The sequence below is a fragment of the Sesamum indicum genome, linkage group LG16 (assembly GCF_000512975.1).
Source record: "Sesamum indicum cultivar Zhongzhi No. 13 linkage group LG16, S_indicum_v1.0, whole genome shotgun sequence".
Taxonomy (NCBI): Eukaryota; Viridiplantae; Streptophyta; class Magnoliopsida; order Lamiales; family Pedaliaceae; genus Sesamum; species Sesamum indicum.
Window position 1 is genome coordinate 2,120,429 of NC_026160.1, and position 19,377 is coordinate 2,139,805.

General features: G+C 30.7%; 3 protein-coding genes across 5 annotated transcripts in view; 1 reads left to right on the forward strand and 2 right to left on the reverse strand.

Moving 5' to 3' along the window:
* The window catches only part of LOC105178565 (O-acyltransferase WSD1), a 6,145-nt gene extending 2,630 nt beyond the window's left edge, over positions 1 to 3,515 (forward strand). The window contains exons 3-5 of the mRNA XM_011102059.2: positions 682 to 1,035; positions 1,874 to 2,011; positions 3,239 to 3,515. Of these exons, the coding sequence (XP_011100361.1) occupies positions 682 to 1,035; positions 1,874 to 2,011; positions 3,239 to 3,400 (654 nt within the window). The 3' untranslated portion in view covers positions 3,401 to 3,515. The remainder of the gene's footprint in view (positions 1 to 681; positions 1,036 to 1,873; positions 2,012 to 3,238) is intronic.
* LOC105178626 lies at positions 4,843 to 10,318 on the reverse strand. Of its 3 annotated transcripts, none has more exons than XM_020699367.1 (3): positions 9,799 to 10,318; positions 6,042 to 6,371; positions 4,843 to 5,110 (listed from the first exon to the last, which is right to left on the reverse strand). In XM_020699367.1, the coding sequence occupies exons 1-3, from the start codon at positions 9,958 to 9,960 to the stop codon at positions 4,937 to 4,939; spliced, it is 666 nt and encodes a 221-aa protein (XP_020555026.1). In that variant the 5' UTR covers positions 9,961 to 10,318; the 3' UTR covers positions 4,843 to 4,936. The 3 variants fall into 3 exon arrangements, with proteins under 3 accessions (XP_020555026.1, XP_011100438.1, XP_020555027.1); XM_011102136.2 differs by having other exon boundaries at positions 6,042 to 6,374; positions 9,799 to 10,309; XM_020699368.1 differs by having other exon boundaries at positions 4,993 to 5,110; positions 5,956 to 6,374; positions 9,799 to 10,305.
* LOC105178566 (protein NRT1/ PTR FAMILY 6.4) lies at positions 10,776 to 19,344 on the reverse strand. Its single transcript, XM_011102060.2, has 5 exons — positions 19,126 to 19,344; positions 18,915 to 19,026; positions 18,577 to 18,794; positions 12,845 to 13,386; positions 10,776 to 11,964 (listed from the first exon to the last, which is right to left on the reverse strand). Exons 1-5 carry the CDS (start codon positions 19,126 to 19,128, stop codon positions 11,070 to 11,072), a joined length of 1,770 nt encoding a protein of 589 aa, XP_011100362.1. The 5' UTR covers positions 19,129 to 19,344; the 3' UTR covers positions 10,776 to 11,069.

Consider the following 19,377-nt stretch of genomic DNA (forward strand, 5'->3'; position numbering starts at 1 on the left):
TTGGTAGAAACTGACTATATAGATTTTGTTTTATTAAATCAACTTATTTTAAACAGCTATAAAGCATAAGTTGTAAAACATAAACACTGTCGTAGTGTTTGGATTTGTGGTTTGAGTGTTTTGTTTTGTGTTTTGGAGATAGAGAGAGAAAAATAGAGATAAATAAGTATGTGTTGAAAATAGATGATATGTTTGGATTTGTGTTTTGAGATAATTTAAAATATTTTAAAATAAGTGGTGTAGGTTTAATGTTGGGATTTGGGAGAAAAAAAATCATTGTTCATTGTCAAATCATATCTTTTTTATATATAAATATTGTATATCTAATGTTGTATTTTTTGAAAACAAAAATCACTATTTATTGTCAAATTATGTCTCTTTTATATTATATATATATAAGTGTATATATATATTATATGTTGAAAGTTGAAAAATAAAAAAACACACAGATAAAGTGTAAAAATACAAAAATAAATATTAAGTGTATTTTATCTTATCTTGGGAAATACGAAAACACAAAACCAAACACAACCGTTATTTTCGACTCATTTTCAACAATAAATTAATAAACCTTTAAAATAAACATTTGCGAACAACCCTTGTAATATCAGTGCGTCTAAATTAAGATTTTCGTATCTATTAATCTTTTAATTACATTTTTTTTTTTTTTTGCATTCGCAGACTGTTAATGATGTGATTACGGGTATAATTATATATGGCACCCGTTTATACATGCAAAAGAGGAGTGAAGAATCGGGGAAGGCAAACTCCACAGCATTAGTGTTGCTCAACACAAGGGCCATAGGCGGCTACAAATCAGTGGATGAGATGACCAAACCTGATTCAGAAATGCCGTGGGGGAATCGCTTTGCGTTCTTGCAAGTTCCAGTCCCCAAATTGGGTGCCGCCGAGCAGGAAAATCCACTCAAATTTGTCAAGACCGCACGCCGAATGATCAAGAGGCAGAGAAACTCTGCCACAGTTTATCTCACTGGTCAACTTCTTAACGTCGTGCGAAAAATAAGGGGCCCGGAGGTATGCACCTCCATCCCTATTTTGAAAAATTGTTAGTTTGAATCAGATTTAATCGAATCAAATCAATTACACGGTAAGTGTGATATATTCATTGATCACTTTTTCTGAACTATACACCAATCACATGGCAAGTGTATATTGCACTTGCCATACAATGATTCGGATTGGACCAAGCCGAGTCATGGCTAGAATTTCACCTTTTTTTATATCTGTACTATCTAGTGTCGTGGCACGTCATTCTTGCTTGTATATAGTAAATATTTTTTTATGCTTGAAAATATAATATAAATGAGAATAAGATATATAAATAAACACATTACACTTAAAAACAATAAATTAAAAAAAAAACAATTAAGGGTATTATCGACACAGTAAAAATATTGATTTTTTTTTTAAAATAGTATATATATATATATAAGAAATCACTTTTGACTCATAAATAGCGGTTTGTGACATCACAACACCAAATTTTTGAATACCAATTATACCTTTAAATATTTGTATCAATAAAATTACCTTATTATGTCAAATGGTCAACATCATCATTTGACTATCAATATACTATTCTCCCCTTTAATCATATGATCTATTTTTTATCATTTCTTGGTTTTTATTTGTAATCATATGATCTTGTAACTATAATAATTTTTATAATTTAAATAATGACAATATTTATAATATTGTCACTTAGAGTAATCGGTACCATTTTTTTTTTTCATAAAATTATCATTATAAACAACTAATGGTACAAATGATACAAATAATTTACTGTATTATAATTATTATCATTAATATATAATTAAATTAATTAATTTTGGAGTGCATGCTGACGTGACAGACAACAGCGAGATACATCCATGGAACATTGAAGAATACAAGCATGGCAATTTCGAATTTGATAGGGCCCGTGGAACAAATGGCGTTGGCTAATCAACCTATCAAAGGATTGTACTTTGTCGTGGCCGGAGCCCCCCAGGTACATTCAAACGAAATTTTAAGGCTAGTTTGCTTTGGATTTACATATATATATAGGTGTCGTTCAATTATTCAGAGTGGCAAATAATATTCTGGAATTAAATATTTTGTCGATACAAAACGTAGTATATACATTCAAACGAAATTGGCTAGTTTGCTTTGGATTTATATATATATAGGTCTCGTTAAATTATTTAGAGTGACAAATAATACTCCGAAATTAAGTTTTTTGCCGATACAAAACGTAGTATGTACATTCAAACGAAATTTTTTAATGCTAGTTTGCTTTGAATTTATATATATATATAGGTCTCGTTAAATTATTTAGAGTGGCAAATAATACTCCGAAATTAAATTTTTTGCCGATACAAAACGTAGTATGTTCATTCAAACGAAACTTTAAGGCTAGTTTGCTTTGAATTTACACACATATATATATAGGTGTCGTTGAATTATTTAGGGCAAATAATACCCCAAAATTAAATTTTTTTGCCGATACAAGACTTGCTAATGTGTATAAACTTAAGGATTTTTAAATTGGAAAAAAGAAGCTGATTTGGCATGTTCTAAAAACAACTTGCCACGTAAGGAGCTGATATGGAAAAAAATGAAGGTAAATTCTGAATTTTAATATATAAAATAATATCTTTTTTACAAGTTATAATTATCTATAAATTACAATTTTTTTTTATAGTTTTATGTATTTTATCTTTTTTGTTGTGTAAGTAGAATTAGTTATTATAGGCACTCAGAAATGCCGTGCCATGGCAGCTAATATAAAATATAGATCCAAAATTTGATTTTGTGTCGACAAAGGAAAGACAAAAAAAAAGCAAATATATCCAATCAGTAAAAGAGCTTCACAGAAATAAATATTTTCCCCTTTTTATCCATATCATTGCTTATGTGGAAAGAAAAAATAAAAAAAAAAAAACTCTTATTTGGCTATTGATTTTAACTATAATTCTATATAAGCTAAAACCCCCGAAAAAAAACCCTAAATTTTATTTACATAATCAATCTCCGGCCACTTTTAAAACCTCGGTTGCTGCAATCCTATAATTGCCAAAAATAAAAAAAAAATTAATTGATGGGTACTATTTGTCACACTTTTTTATAGGGTTTTTGTTTTGCCACTCCTTAATGTACGGACAGCAAATACAGTTAAGCCCATTTAATATTGATAACGATTTCTAACATGTTTGATGTATCCTTGGGAATTTTGCAGAGCCTATCAGTAACCTTGATAAGCTATGTAAGAAAGTTGAGAATTGCAATGACAATGGAGAAAGGTTTCATCGATCCAAATACCTTCAAGTCATGTATCGAGTATGCATTTGAGGCTATCTCCAAAGCAGCGCTCGCATCTCCTACACCCTCAAAATCCTAGTATTCTTTACCCTCATTCCATGCATGCAATATATTTACGTTGCAAATTATTTTTCTGTGTTATTCGAAATGTTGGTATAAGTCTTTATGAGAAATAAAATTATCATGTTATTGTTTGTATTTTTTAAAAATGAGCAAATCATCGCCTCACAAGGGAGGCAGTGTGTTCGTTTTCAGAAAACATAGATGGTAAAAAAAAATTAGTTTTTCACATAAACTTATGTGAACATTTTAAATAATACAGGAAGGTAATTTGCAGTTTACCCATATATTTACGTCTATTTATGTCTATTGTTTGCGTTTATACATTGATTCGTCCTAATAATTGTTGCTCAAATTTTCTTGATTGTAACTTTTTTTTTTTTTCGGTTGTTAAAGCCGCTAGTGTCGAGGCCGGGGTTTGTAATATTCCTTAATTGTAATATGGATGGTGAAGTATAAATGAAATGTTTCTTTAGTTATTTATTTTTCAAGTAAATTATATTGACGCCACTAGCCGTAATTATAGAAACAATCCATATCCTTTGTCAATACACTTTATGTTCAACAATGAAATTTTACACATGCTTCTTGGTGCATTGACTATCACCTCCTCAGAAGGTGTATCTGTAATTTTACAAAAGATAGAGAATTTGTATAATTAGACCTATATTTAGAAAATGCCGACGTAATTTACCTTTAGGAATAATTACATTTACCTATTGTGTTTTTAAACATATCACCAATGTCTTTTGAAAAATTACAAATATACTTACCAGAAACGTCGATAATATTTAAACAAGCCACCCCTGCTTTTTTTAAAAAATTACACATTCACCTCCAAAAGAGTTAAAAATATTACACAAACTATCCATACTTTTTAGCTGTTAGAGATGATTTTTGTAAATGTTACACAATAATATTACACATGGGTTTGTCATACTTGTTTTATCTTGTCAGCATGTATTTTCTTGTTTCAAATCAATTAAAATTGTTTCAAATGACAAGACTCGCTTTGATTATTTTATAATTTCACCTATTCAATCAATTTGGTCATCTGTCACATCAAAAATACATATACCTATATTCAACATTCTCACACCTATATACCTATATTTGAAAACAATTAATCCAAACATATTCTCAATTTTCGCACAAAAATCAACAAAGCATTTCTACACATTTTCAATTGTTGGAAACTGAAAATAAAAATGAAAACACAACCAAACGGGAGGAAGTTTTAGTAATAGGTTCCTCACTGGTTTCACTCACATAGGTTCCTCAAGAAAGGTTGTTGATACCACTTTCTTGACGAAAAAGAATAATATAACACTCAAATTTTCGGAAAACAAAATACGACAAGTTTTCATTTTACTACTAGTCTATTTATACCGATGAGTTCAAAAATATAACTATCACAAATTCACAAAAATCTCAACTAACTGATCAAATTCAGATAAAAAATTAAAAAAATCTGATGAAATTTTGATTAACAAACTAATCTTGTACCAATAAACTTTTTAGGAAATATAACGTAATGTTTATCAAAAGTAATCCTTTACTCCTGTAAGAGTTGAGGGATTTCGAAACCCCAGATATCATCAGATTCAATTTCGTAGTCCCACAAATTCAATTGGGATACCATTACTTCACTGGTGGAAGCTCCACACACCAATTCCTTCAGCTTTCTTGATATTGTTTGACCTCCAAAGCTCAATTTAGATTTCCCAACCTACAAATTATAGACAAATAAAACCCATAATTAGTCAGACACCATATATACATCCTCAAATCAAGACTATACGAATAATGGAATAAGAAAATTTGTTTATAATGAACAAATTCTTGGAAATTAAGAAAAGGAGAATGTATACGCCATCAGTATTAATTATTGGAGAAAATTTTATTTTGATAATATTAATTGTAAAGTTGGTATTATGCTTTTTTCAAAATAGCATAATTGGTATCATATAAACGACGTTGTTTGCAAAATTAATACTTTCGTTAATTTTTCAACAACGGCGTCATGTGCAAAGAACATGGTTGTTAAGACTGAGCTTTTGGAGCTCAAATGCCACATGAAATGCATGTGGTGAAGGTAGGTTGACGGAAGTGAAAAATTTGCAAATGGTGTCGTTTATATGGTATCAGTTTCGCTATACGGAAAGGCATGAATCAATTTTACAACACTCCCTACAATATTTATGTAGGTATGCGTCTCAAATTGGTTGTACACTAGAAATTTGAACGGTTTATAAGCCCGATCGCCTCTACTATCTAGCGAAGCGTCTTTTTAGGACTTAACCGTTAGGTCCATATGAAGTCAGAGCGGACAATATCTCGTGCAATAGAGCACTAATCGAGTGGCAAGCCACATCATTAGGTGTCTTCTAGGGAAGGAGGCCATGAGCCCATTCCAAACCCCTCGTTTGGATGGCTGACGATGTAGGCAAACACCCCACTTTGATTGCAAATGAGGAGCTTGAGCAGCTTATAATCCCTAAGGCCTCCTCCCCCTATCAAAGCACCTTTCAAAATAAAATCGTGAGACTCATATAAACCAACACGGATTAATACCTCAAACAATGAGTCACCAATCGAATTGCAAGTTACCGATATCAAAACAATGTTTTGAGTAATCTATGGTAGTCCTTAGAAATGACCTTGTCTTGGAGAATTTGGACAGCTGAGTTGCCATCCCTGGAAAAACTGGCACTTGCTACTTCAACTCCATGCTGATGAACGAATCTAATAATGTCACGAAACGTAGAATCATTGAGCCCATTTGCAATAATGACATCAAGATTTGGTCCCATATCATGAACTTCAACAAGGGTTGGGCTCTTGCTGGTGGTCTGATTTTTGCATGCATCACATCTGTTTCTTGCAAATAAGGACTCCTTCTTTTGCCTCATTTCTTCCACCCTCATTTTCATGCTTTGGATGTATTCCACAGCTTCATCTATTTGGTAAGGCAGTGGTAACCCTTTCAGCTGCTGCATTCATATTGTTATTATTATGAGTTGTCTTATTTGATAATTGCAAAACGATCGCTTTATTTAAAAGTTTAAATTATAATAAAAAAAACTCATTTAATATTAATATTTTAATACTAGTATGCATGTATTCATGTATCAATAAGATTTAAAGAAGTTGTCGGATGTCACATATTAAAAATTTATATTGACAATTTTAATATTATCACTAATTATATATATTTCGTGATAAGGATGTTTATTTTGTCATAGTAATGAATTTCAAGATTTTCATAATAATAATTTATTTTTTAAAAACTATCATTAGCAAGAATTAGTGATAAAAAAATATGCACAAAGTTATCACCTAAATATAATTAATGACACATGTATAATGACGACCTAAGACGACAAGTAATAGTTGTCAATATATTATATTGTCACTAAGTTGTCACTATAGATATATAACTAATTGTATTTAGTGATAATTTTTACACATAATTTTTTGTCATAATAATTATATAGTAAAGAGATAAAAATTATTATTTTTTAATATATATTTTTAGTGATGATTTTAAAATTATTAATTGATATTTTGTCAATAATATCATATTTTATTGTAGTGTGTTACACCGAAGCATAAATTACATAGCCTGTCCATCAAAGTAATTAATCCAAAGTTTAGATATGAACATACCTAAGCTGCGATCTGAATAATTGTGAAAAGGACAAAATTCTTTTTTAGTCCCATTAAAAAAAGTTATTTTTATTTGATATCATAATTGTTGTAAATATCATTTTTGGTATCATAAAATATAAAAATACGTATTTTTGGTCCCAAGTTAACAATAGAGGCCATGTGCCTCGCACGTGGTCGTTACCTCTTTCAAAGATCCTGTTTAATGATATAAAAAGAAACAAAAAAAAATGCTTTTTTGATACCATTAAAAACAAAAAAAAAAAATTTGGCCACAAACTATAAGATATTTTTTAATTTTTTCTAAAAAAAATTAGGAAATTTTTATTTTAATATATAATAAATAATTCTAGAATTATAATTTTTTTTATTTCAGATAATTTTTAGGATCTATTTTACTATTTTTAACTTTAAATTATTATTTGGTCTAAAAATATATTAATATTTGATCACAAACTATAAAAAATAAAATTTATTTTTTGAAAAGTATTCGATGAATTACTTTTTATTAAATAATAAATTATTTTTTAGATTAAAATTATTAACATTTGAGATAGAAATGTAACAAAAAAAGTAAGAAATAAAATTTATTAAATAGTAAAATTTTTCGTTCCATAATTTAGGATCTTGTCATTTTTGGTCCAATTGGTTACAAAATTCTTACTTTTGGTCTCGTAAATTATAAGAAGTAGCACATTTAGTCCTATAACACCTTTCTTCTAGTATTTTAATAGAAAATATCACGTGTTAGCCCGTAGGAGGTTAACACTTTCGATCTTATTGGTTGCAAGATCATCACTTTTGGCCTATAATTCTAAAAAAGTAGCACATGGTCTTTTCCGTTAAATATCTACAAAATATGTGCAATGGAACCGTAAGTGCTATTTTAAAAAAATTATGGGACCAAAATTGAAAATTACGTAATCAATAAAATCAAAAATAAAAAATTCTTAAATTATAAGACGAAAAATGCTACTCACCCACAAATTTATTTGATAATAATTATGTTATATTTAATATATGTTTCCAATAAATAGTTAGAATAGAACAAAAAGAGGGTCCAAAAATGCCTTATCCCTCAACCAGAGCAATCAGGGATGACCAATCACCGTTAGATTGACCCACATCGAGATAAGAGCAGGGCCTCACGTACAGGGTTCAGAAAATAGGTAAACAAATATGTACTGTAAATTTTTTTTCACACTTTAATATTACAAATTGATATTAATTAAACTAAGATGTATTTGACTTTTAAAATTTAAATAATATAATTAAATTAAATTTTTATTTAAAATAAGATGATACTTCAAACAAGCAAAAGTTTATAATATTAAAAATGAGAATTATTTAATATTAATATTCTGACAAGCTCAAGAATAATACACATAAAAATATTTGTATTATAAATGATTCATGACGGCATTTGAAACTCTGGCACCATATAAACGATTATATCATCTGAAAATTTAAGATTTTAAAAAGAGAAAAATCATCTAATATTAATATGTTAATAGATATCAGTACGCATTAATGCAACATCATTATGTAAAATAAGAACGGGATAACGAGATTTTTCACCATAAATGTTAAGAACAGTAAAAAAATATATATATTTTATGTCCTATAAATTAGTCTTTTTGCTATTTTGATCTCATTGTTTTTGAACTTATCACATTACATCTCATAATTTAAAAAAAATATATATATGTTTAGTCTCAAATCTTAAATCTATTAAAATTATGATGAAAATAGTAAGTGCACGGCTAGAGCTCCCCTAAATCCCGAGAGAGATTAAGGGTATTTCTATTATAAATTTAACGAAATTAAAATTTGGGACAAAAATTGTAAATTTTTTAAAATTATGGGATTTGATGACACTAGAAGAATTATAATAATTAATTACGATTAATTGTCATGGTTAATGACAAATAGTTATTGACCACGACCAAGCAACAATTGTTGGCCGTAGTTTTTGCAAGTGCGGCTAAAATATTTGCTATGACTTTTAGCCGTGGCAGATAATTTTTTCATGATGAAAAAATTACATAGTGTTTGGATTTGTAGTTGGAGTGTTTTGTTTTGTGTTTTAGAGATAGAGACAGAAAAATAGAGATAAATAAGTGTGTGTTGAAAATAGATTATATATTTAGATTTGTGTTTTGTAATTTAAAATATTTTAAAATAAGTGATTTATGTTTGATGTTGGGATTTGGGAGACAAAACTCACTGTCCATTATAAAAATATATCTTTTTATATATCTTTTATATATAAATATGTATATATATAAATATTGTATGTTTAACATTTTATTTTTTGAAGACAAAAATTAATGTTTATTACCAAATCATGTATTTTTTATATTATACATATATAAGTGTATATATATATATATATATTATATATAGAAAGTTGAAAAATAAAAAACACACAGATAAAGTGTAAAAACACAAAAACAAACATTGAGTGTTTTTTACTTTGTCTTGGAAAAAGCAAAAACGTAAAACCAAACAAAGCCTTAGTTTTTTAATATCGATTTTATTTAACCGTTGTTACTAATAATCATTTACCATGATTTTTGGCCATAGCCACTGATATTAGCACTAATAGTAAATTCTTTTTCTAGTGTGAACTTAAACATAATGTACCAAAATCGTAAAAGAAACTATTTTATGGGACTAAAATGCAATTTTTTCAAACACAGTGTATCTCTTGTTAGAGGAAGAGAAAGGGATGGGATGGGAGGATACCTTGGAGGTGTGGTTTGGAAGGAGGGAAATGAGGTTGGAGCAGAGACCCTTCATCCGATTTCTCCTATTCTTCTCTATGACTTTCCTTTCAATTCTTGGAGCTGTCAGCTTCCCAAGCGCTGAAGTAGATGAGCTGCTGCACCACCCTGCAGGCTTTCCCATTTAAGCTTGCTTCTTGCAGCTGGAAAAATCAGTGGTTATATAAGTACTGTAATATATCAGACATACACGAATGTACGAGGTTGCTTTGTTTCGATGTATATATATATATATATATATGTATGTATACATGTAATGTTGGCAAAGTAGGTTAAGGGTGTAAGTGATTAATTGTTGAAAGTCAAAAGTGGGTCTTTTTCACTTGGTGTGATGTATCTTTTATTGGTAAGCCGACGGGTGGGAATGCGACATGGGGATGATTTCAGGCCACATTACGACGCAAGTTACTGCGTACGCAGGTGTTGCGATGTTAGGGTGAATATAGGCGGAAGCTTCTTTGCCAATAATTGGAGCGAGCCTCCGGTGAATTTAGGAGGAAACTTCTGTGATTCAAACTGGGACGGGATGGGATGGGTCCAAAATTAAGATGGGAATAGGCAATGTTCGTATTCGGACTGGACAGGTCGGTTCGATTGGGATCGGACTTATGATGAGTCCAAGTATAGGCATAAAAAAACTGAAATGGACAAACCTTGGAAGAATTGGTCAAAATCGGCTAAAATGTGGATGGCCACCGATGTGAAATGAATATTTTTGACGTTACTTAAGTTGTTTCTAACTTCATCTAAAAGCGCTCTTAGTCGTTTTAAAAGTATAAGTTAATATTTCTAAATATTTTAAAAGTTTTTTTTTAAAATTAGAAGGTGAAAAATATTTTTCTAATGTTTTGTAGATACAAGGACGGCGTTCGTTTCCCATATATAATTCTTTAACTTGACAATAAAACAACAAACATTTTCTATTATTTCGTGTCAGCATTGAGATTTATGACATGTTAATGTAATACAATTGAAGCCATTTAATGTTTCTACACTTGAACTAGCCAAGAGTTTTTCAAGTACACACGTTGACCAGAAAAATCTGTAAACTAATAAACTTGAAACATTTTATCAACAATGGCTTCTTCATAGTGTATACATATCAGAATAAACAATATATATGCTGTTGAAGTGATACTCTGTATATGTGTTTTCTTTTAAAAAGCAATGAATAGAAAACCAACATAACAATCCTTTTTGTGTTGAGTATGACTGATTATATGAGTTTGGAGACTAAGGTTCTTCTGTTGCAATGGCAACTTTTACCTTGTCTGCATCATCACTCATGTCCTGATTCTGCTGCTTCAACCCTTCCTCTCCACCATTCTCAGGAACAACATAGTTCTGCACCTTGTACTGATGCCTCGTGGCGAAGCCAAGGAACACAAAGAAGTTGAGTACTCCAAGAACCGCAAGCATCCAGTAGAAATTCTCCAACTTCCCTTTGTTCAAATTGCTCATCAGCCACCTCCCATTTGTCGCCTTATCGACCAATGAGACGAGCAAACTGCTGACGAAGTACCCCATCGACAACGTGCACAGAAACAGCCCCGTGCTCATGGACTTCATCCTCTCGGGTGCCTCACGGATAAAGAACTCGAGCTGCCCCACGTATGCAAACGCTTCCCCCGCCCCAACGAGGAAAAACTGAGGCACCAACCAAAACGCTGCGATTTTGACATTTTCATGGACGAAATGCTCTCTACGTCTCTTCTCCACAAGGGCTGCAGCCACCATACCGATGATGGAGAACGCCAGCCCTACACCGACTCGTTGCAGGCTGGTTATGCCCTGGACTGTGTGGGTGATCTTTCGTGCAACGGGCACGAGGATACGTTCGTTGAGGGACGTGAAGAGGAGGATGGTGATGAAGAGGAAGAATGAGAAAGAGCCTGCTGGGATTTCGAAGCTGCCGACTTTGCGGTTCATGAAGGTGGCTTGCTCTATGGTGAATGTGTTCATCTGAGAGTACACTGTCCAAAACAGTATGCAGGTGGACCATATTGGGAGCAGCATTAGGACCATCTTCACTTCCTCAACTTGAGTGACTGTTGAGACCACCGCGGCGTTGTCTTTGGTCCCGTTGGCGATGCCGTTGTCGTCTAAGATTGCTGCCTTGTCTAGACACCTACAAGGGAGCAACTAGCGAAAGGAGAGTAAAATTCTGCTACAAAATAGCAGTTCAAATCCTCCATTTCAAGTTGATATTACATTTTATATTTAACTCTACATATATACTAATCTTTTTAAATATACAGATAAAGTAGATATTATATATATTTCAAAAGTTTAAGCTGTCAAGGTAAATATGCAACCGAGATGTTAAAAAGCAAGCATCCATTTGTTTTTTAATACAAGTCAAATGGGCTTATAATCACTACCATTTTTCAACTATAATAAACTAATATGAAAACAATAGGTAAGCTCCTTCACAACAAAAATCGATGAGATTCGCAACAAAAAGAGATGGAGTGATAATTTTAATATCATCACTAATTTTACGTATTAAGTAATAAAAAATTTATTCATCATAATAATAAATTTTTTAATTTATTAAATACTGATGATTATTTTGTAAATGTTGTCAGTTAGCAAGAATTAGTGACAAAGAGGTCGTGTATATACGGAAAATTTTTACTCGGACCAAGTTTGGCCGAACCAAAAAGTGTGAATGGTCACTTTTTCTGAACTGTACACTAATCACATGATAAATATATTGCACTTGCCATATGATTGGTTCAGGCTCGATTAAGCCGAATTTGAGCTAGAATTTTCATGTGTATACAGTTGTCATCAATATAAATGAATCACTAAGAGAGTGTATCCTTTGCAAGAGATTTAGAAAAACGCATTTCAACATAAAATTGTAAAAAAAAAATAGATTTAAGATGGTTGGAATGTCCGTTTTTGTTTCTAAAACTATTTAAAAAAGCATTTATTATTGAGGTTTTCTTGCCCATTAGTGTTTAACCCGGACGCAGCTTGCAATGAGATTTCATGCCATTTACCTCAGTTTTCCTGTATGAGGAAGCGTCGCACTGTAGTACTCATTCAACATTGTTGGCAGAGGGGGATAAGAAAGGCTTCTCTTGTTCCAAGCCGAATACAAGACTCTCCATATCACAGTCAAGGGACTTCCCTGAGGCCTTCTGAACCGATACAACCTCGTCCCGCACACCAGTATCATCACTGCAATGATCATGGTGCCGGCAGATATCCCATACCCCCAGCCTCTCCCCACATTGTCTTGTATGTACACCAAAACCGTGACGGCGAATAACGACCCCAGGCTGATACAGAAGTAGAATCTGTTGAAGAAGTATATCATTGCCTTCTCCTCCTTAGGATTGGACGTGTCGAATTGGTCAGACCCGAAGCCGGAGACGTTGGACTTGATGCCGCCTCCTCCTACCGCTATGGTGTAGAGAGCAGCGTAGAGCATGGCGAGTTGTCGGCCGCTGGCCTCCATGCACTGCTGCTTCCTTGAGTTCTGGCAAGGAGGTGGCCTCATGCTAGGAATGGTCGTGGCTAGTGTCAACAATGTTACTCCCTGCAGGTTTGATCCCGTTGATATGTTAATATTGTCTATTTTAGCTTCAAAGCATGTATCATCCCAAATTATTTGGTATCGTTGATAATATCTGATGCTATTCGATACTATTGTTGATATAAAGATATTATCGCTTGAATCAAATAATATCATTGATAATATCAGATTTTTATCGAATAATTATGATGTGATCATTGAAACTATTATATAAAAAAATATAGAATTTTCATACAATTAATTGAGCAACTTCCAACATCTTGTAGCTGGAATAATTGAGCAACTTATAGCTGAAGTTGGAATAGTTCCAGTGCCCATAGCTCAGCCTGTTGCAGAAGCCATTGAATGGTTTAACATTATTTCTGGCCTAATCTAGCTAGTCGAGTCCCATTTTTTATTAATACTAATGTCATACGAAATAATCTTGCTTAAACTATAAACAATTACGTAGTAGCATTTTTGTGTATATATGTTATTCTTATGTATTAATTTTTTAAATGCTTATATAATTACTTTTATCAATGATAAAAATTTTAGTTTGTAGCATTATGTAGTAATTTTTGGCACTTGTACTTTTTCTATAAAATTACTAATTTTTGGGAATTATTTTAGTATTGTATATTATTTTATTTCGTATTACGTAGTATTCCAATACACCACTATCGATGTAAAACAGTATCTGCGATATTATTGTCGATACCGCGACTTGAACCATGCCATGGTGATGAGGATCTTTAATTTTACTTAGAAATTATTACACAATAATATCACATCAACACATACATAGTAGGCATTCTACTTTTAATGCTTTATACGTAAATCTCCTTTATCTGAAAATTATATTTAGTGCTCCTGATGTTGATTTTTGTTCAACATATAGATTCGTCCATTAGTAAAACTCAGAGAATTTGTTGATTTTAATAAAAAAATAATTAAAAACTCAAATTTATTCATGATGGACTTGTTACAGACTGGTGCAGGTCATATAATTATTTTTCTGACAAACTACCCTTATACATCTTACATGCAATGCATATGAGGTACATTTTCACTCTTATAAGGGTAGTTTCGCCAGAATCTTTTTATTTGACATGCAATAAATCTATAATAAGTGAATTTGGGGTAAATATAATTTTTCATATACTTTTTTGTCGATGGATAAATCTATTTATTGGATTGAAACAAATGTTACGAGTACTAAGTGTAATTTTTTAAACTACAAGATTTACCTATAATTAAACAAATTTCAAGATAGATCAGTATAATTATCCATTCATATAATTATTTAAAGTGATAATTACATTTACTTTCTTTTAGTTTAAACATACAAAAAAAGTTCTCAATTTTAGGAAATTATATTCAAACCTAGTGTAATCATATGTTATTTTATAGATTCAATTTGGAAAATTGAGAGGTCAAAGGAATATATAATATTAAATATAATTGTACCAGAGCAAAATAGCTATTTTGTAAAATTGAGGAGCTTTATGTAATATCCCTAATCTCAAGGGGTGGTTTTGTAATTATTTATTAAATTTTGGTTCCTTCATACTTTTGTACAGCCTCTTACGTGAGCAAAATATGAAAATTAAAAACTTTGACTCTGTCTAATATATACTATCATAAAAGAAAAGAAAAGAAAAAAGTGCAATTTTAATCTTGTAATTTAGAGTCGGAAATTTTAGTCCTGTTGAAATAAAATTTCACAATCTGGTCCTATAGTTACATAATTTGAAATTTTACCAATTTCGCCGAAATCCCTAATTTAATTTAAATATGTGCAAGTCACATACAATTTTTCACTAAAATGACGAGAAAAGTCCTCAAATCATGGATTTTTATAAATTATCGGACTGAATTGTAAGAATTAATTCAAGTAGGACCAATAATGCCACATTTCCTAAGTTACAGAACTAAAATTATATTATTTTCCTAAAAAAAAAAGTCAAAAAACACCATGAGTTGCAAACTTGCATTCTTTATTTGAAAGATGACTCAGTATATATATGCTTTGGTTCTTGTTTTCATATTTCAGTGATAAATAGAGGTCTGATTACACACAAGACAGAGAGTCTGTAGCTCTTCTTACAGGAATCCAGTTGCAAAAAGTAGACACAGTCATTCTACAGCTTTTAGTAAAGTGTGGCAAAAATAACATTTTTAATTCCATAAATCAGGCTCGTCTCACTTATTGTCCCATTTATTACGAGATTAATATTTTTAGTCCTGTAACTTACAAAAATTAACAGTTTTGGTCCTCATCCACTTTTTTATCTACAATTTAATGGTGTAGCCCACTACCTAGCATGTGATCATTAAGTATTTTTGGCCGAAAAAAAACTGGTATATTTTCCAGCTTGGGACCATTTTCGGAGAAAAATAAAACTACATTTGAGGCGAAAAAAAATATATCTTAAAGAAAATTAGGGCAATAAACATAACAGTTTCTCTCTTCTCTCATAAAAGTTGAAACATATCCTTCCCATATTTCTATAAGTTGGAGCAAAGTAAAAGCAACACAAAGAATAAGATGAAAAAGTGCATGACAACCAAAAGTACTATTTTTCGTAAGTTATGGGACTAAAAGTGCTAATCCCATAATGAATGTGATCAAAAGTAATATGGGCCTAATTTGTGGGACTAAAAATGATATTTGCCCCTGAAGTGTCCATTAGATGGTTGCGTGCAGTCCTATTCCATATTTGTGGGACAAAAAATCACTTCTAAAATAAATTTAATTGATGAAAGACTATTTTGTCCCTATGTGTTAAATAAGAGACTATCTTTTTGCTTATTATATCATTTGTTGTTTGACACAATTAATTATTTTTCCACAAAAAATTGTAAATTTTATTTTGATTAATATTTCATATTTATATATTTAGAAAATTATAAAAATATATTTAATTTAAAATACTCCCACATTAAGTAATATAATTATTGATTCATACACAATATTAAACTTACATGATTGCAAAAGATAGTTAATTTATTAATTAATCAAATAATAATATATGAACGAAATAATGTAGTTAGATGATATGACACATAAAATATAAAAAATTTGAAATATTAAATATGTGAAAGTTTAACTTTAATTATTGTTAAAATTTAAATTATTTGAAAACTTCAATATCAACTTTAAATATCAAATTTTAAAAATAAATTAAAACCTGTAAAGTTGAAATAAGATTATTATAGTAAGGGTAAAGTAGTAACAGATTAAATTGGATTTATTTACAAAAAAGCCAAAACAGATAAAAGCATCCCTAGGTACTTCTAACTTTTGACCTAAAAGCACTTTTCTTAGTCGTTTCAAAAGTAGAAGTTAGTATCCCAAACAATTCAAAAGTGCTTTTCTAAAATTAGAAGTAGAAAAACATTTTTTTGTTATTCGTTCGCGAGCACTCCCTATATATACTATATATTAGATCAACTGAGTACTCTTTTTTATGTCTCATTTTTTTTATTTAATTTTTCAACATTTAATTTATTTTTTTATTTATTCATCTAACTTGTCACTGTCAATATTTTTTATAGTTATCTTTTTTAATTTTTAATTTTAAACATCTTTTTGTTATCATTTTCTTATAAATTTAATATGAACTTATTAGTGTATATAACTAGACTTGTCAAAAACCCTACCCAAGTCGAGACCCAGAAAGGACCTAAACAAATTAATGCAGACCCATATCCTACCCAATATATTTTACCTCACTCAAGACCTATGGGTCTCTAAACCCAACCTGATCCGGACTCGATTTTATTTATTTATTTATTTAGTTTCAACTCATTTTTTTCTGCAAATCATATTAATTATTTTTTTATTTTTTATTTTTACCATAATTTTTAGGGGTATTCATTCGGTTAACCAAATTGAACCAATCGATTAAACAAAAATTTTGGCGTACCCAAAATCGAACCAAATTGATTAGTTCGGTTTGGTTATTACTAAATATTTTTTCGGTTCAGTTCAGTTAATAACCAAATTACCGAATTCATAAAAAATGCTAACTAATTAATTTAATAGTTTTTAATTTTTATATTTTAAATTTAAATAAGTAGATATAATTATATTATTATAGTATAATACGTATTTATAAAATATAAATACAATTTATATATATTAATATATTTCATAAAACTATATTTTTTAGTTTCGGATATTCAATTAGTACGATTAACGGACCTAATCAAACTGTACCCATAATTTTTTGGTTCAATTTTTGGTACAAATCGAAGAAAATCATTTGATTCGTATTTTTAACACCCCTAATAATTTACTAATAAATTTAGAATTATTAAGACCAATTTATAAATAACTCTTTTTTATACAATTTTTTAAATAATATACCATTTATTATACTGTTTACAAAATAATCTTATGAAAGTATTACACGATAAATAATATTATGATGTCTTAAAAGTTTTAGATTTGTTCACTTGAAGTTAGATAGATTGATAAATAATAGCTCAATTGAATAACAAAGAAAATAAATATATTTTTTGAGCCCAAATTAGGTACATAGACCAATGGGTTTGATGGGTAGAGACCCAAACCAAACTCAATCTATATTTTTTTAATGTGCCTGGGTTTGCATGTTAGAGTTAATCTATGAGTTTGGGTAGGGCCGTATACTCATTGACACCCCTATATATAACTTACGAAATAATAAATATTTTATAAATACTTTGTTTTAAATAGTATTACAGAATTATGTACAAATTACAAGTAGTATTAATACACAAGGAGGAGAAATGACACTTTTCTCCTCTTAATTTAGGGTTTTTCTACTTTTGATCACATTGGTTACATGATTATCATTTGATCCCGTAACTTCTAAAAAGTAATACTTTTGTCCCATGTCACATTTTTATTATATATTTTAACAAAAAATAGTACGTGGTTGTTAGAGCCTTTACACTTTTGGTTCATACGTTGCAAGGTTCTCACTTTTTGTTCCATAAGTTAAAAGTAGTATTTTTGGTCTCATACACTTAATAACCACATGACTTTTTACGTTAAACATCTAATAGAAATGTGTCGTAAGACCAAAATTACTACTTATTTAAAATTACGAAATCAAAAGTGAGAATCCTATTATCAATAGGATGAAAATTGAAAATACCTTAACTTATGAAATGGAAAATACTATTTCTCCCCACATAAGGACTAAGAGTTGAGAATTTTACCAAAGCAGCTATAGAGGCTGAAATCGCAACGGTGAGATAACGGCCAAGTTTAGCATCAGCAAGGAAGCCGCCAAGAAGGCCTAGGAGGTTAAGAGTTCCCATGAAGTTTGTGACGATGTTTGCAGATTTGGCAGACGAAAGATGCAAGTCTCCCACCAAATACGTCACCATATTCATCGATATGCCCATCACGCAGATCCTCTCCGACAGCTCCGTTCCTGGACAGAGTCTAGAGCTATATATAAATCCATGTTTGGATGTTGTACGCTATTTCCGGACGGTTTTGGCAACGACAACAACAACAACAACATTTGAGATGCATGGTAATACTTGATTACCTAAGATAAGCCCCGCCGCCAGCCATCCGCCGGTTCTTGACTTGTCGACCGGCTTTCCACGAAAATCCACCATAATCCCACCATCTTTTTCACCATGCTCATCTACCAAAACCTGTGAGTTTCAAAAAAAACCACATACATTAATTACCATCACAAATATGTATATATATATCACGTGTATATATGAACTTAGATTCATGTACAGTATTACCATTGCCAAGAATGGTGGGGAGAGAGAGAGAAAGAGAGAGAGAGAGAGATAGTAGTCTTGATGGGCAGAAAGAATGCACAAGTTGGCTTAAAATTGAGTGATTGATGAAACTTAACAAAAACGAGGGATGCCCATAACAATGACTGCCCTCCACAAGTTTTCTAGCAGCAAAGGAAGCAGTTGCATTTTATGTACTTTTTGGAAGCATATACACTACTGCATGTGGTGGGAATGCACACAACTAAGGACAAT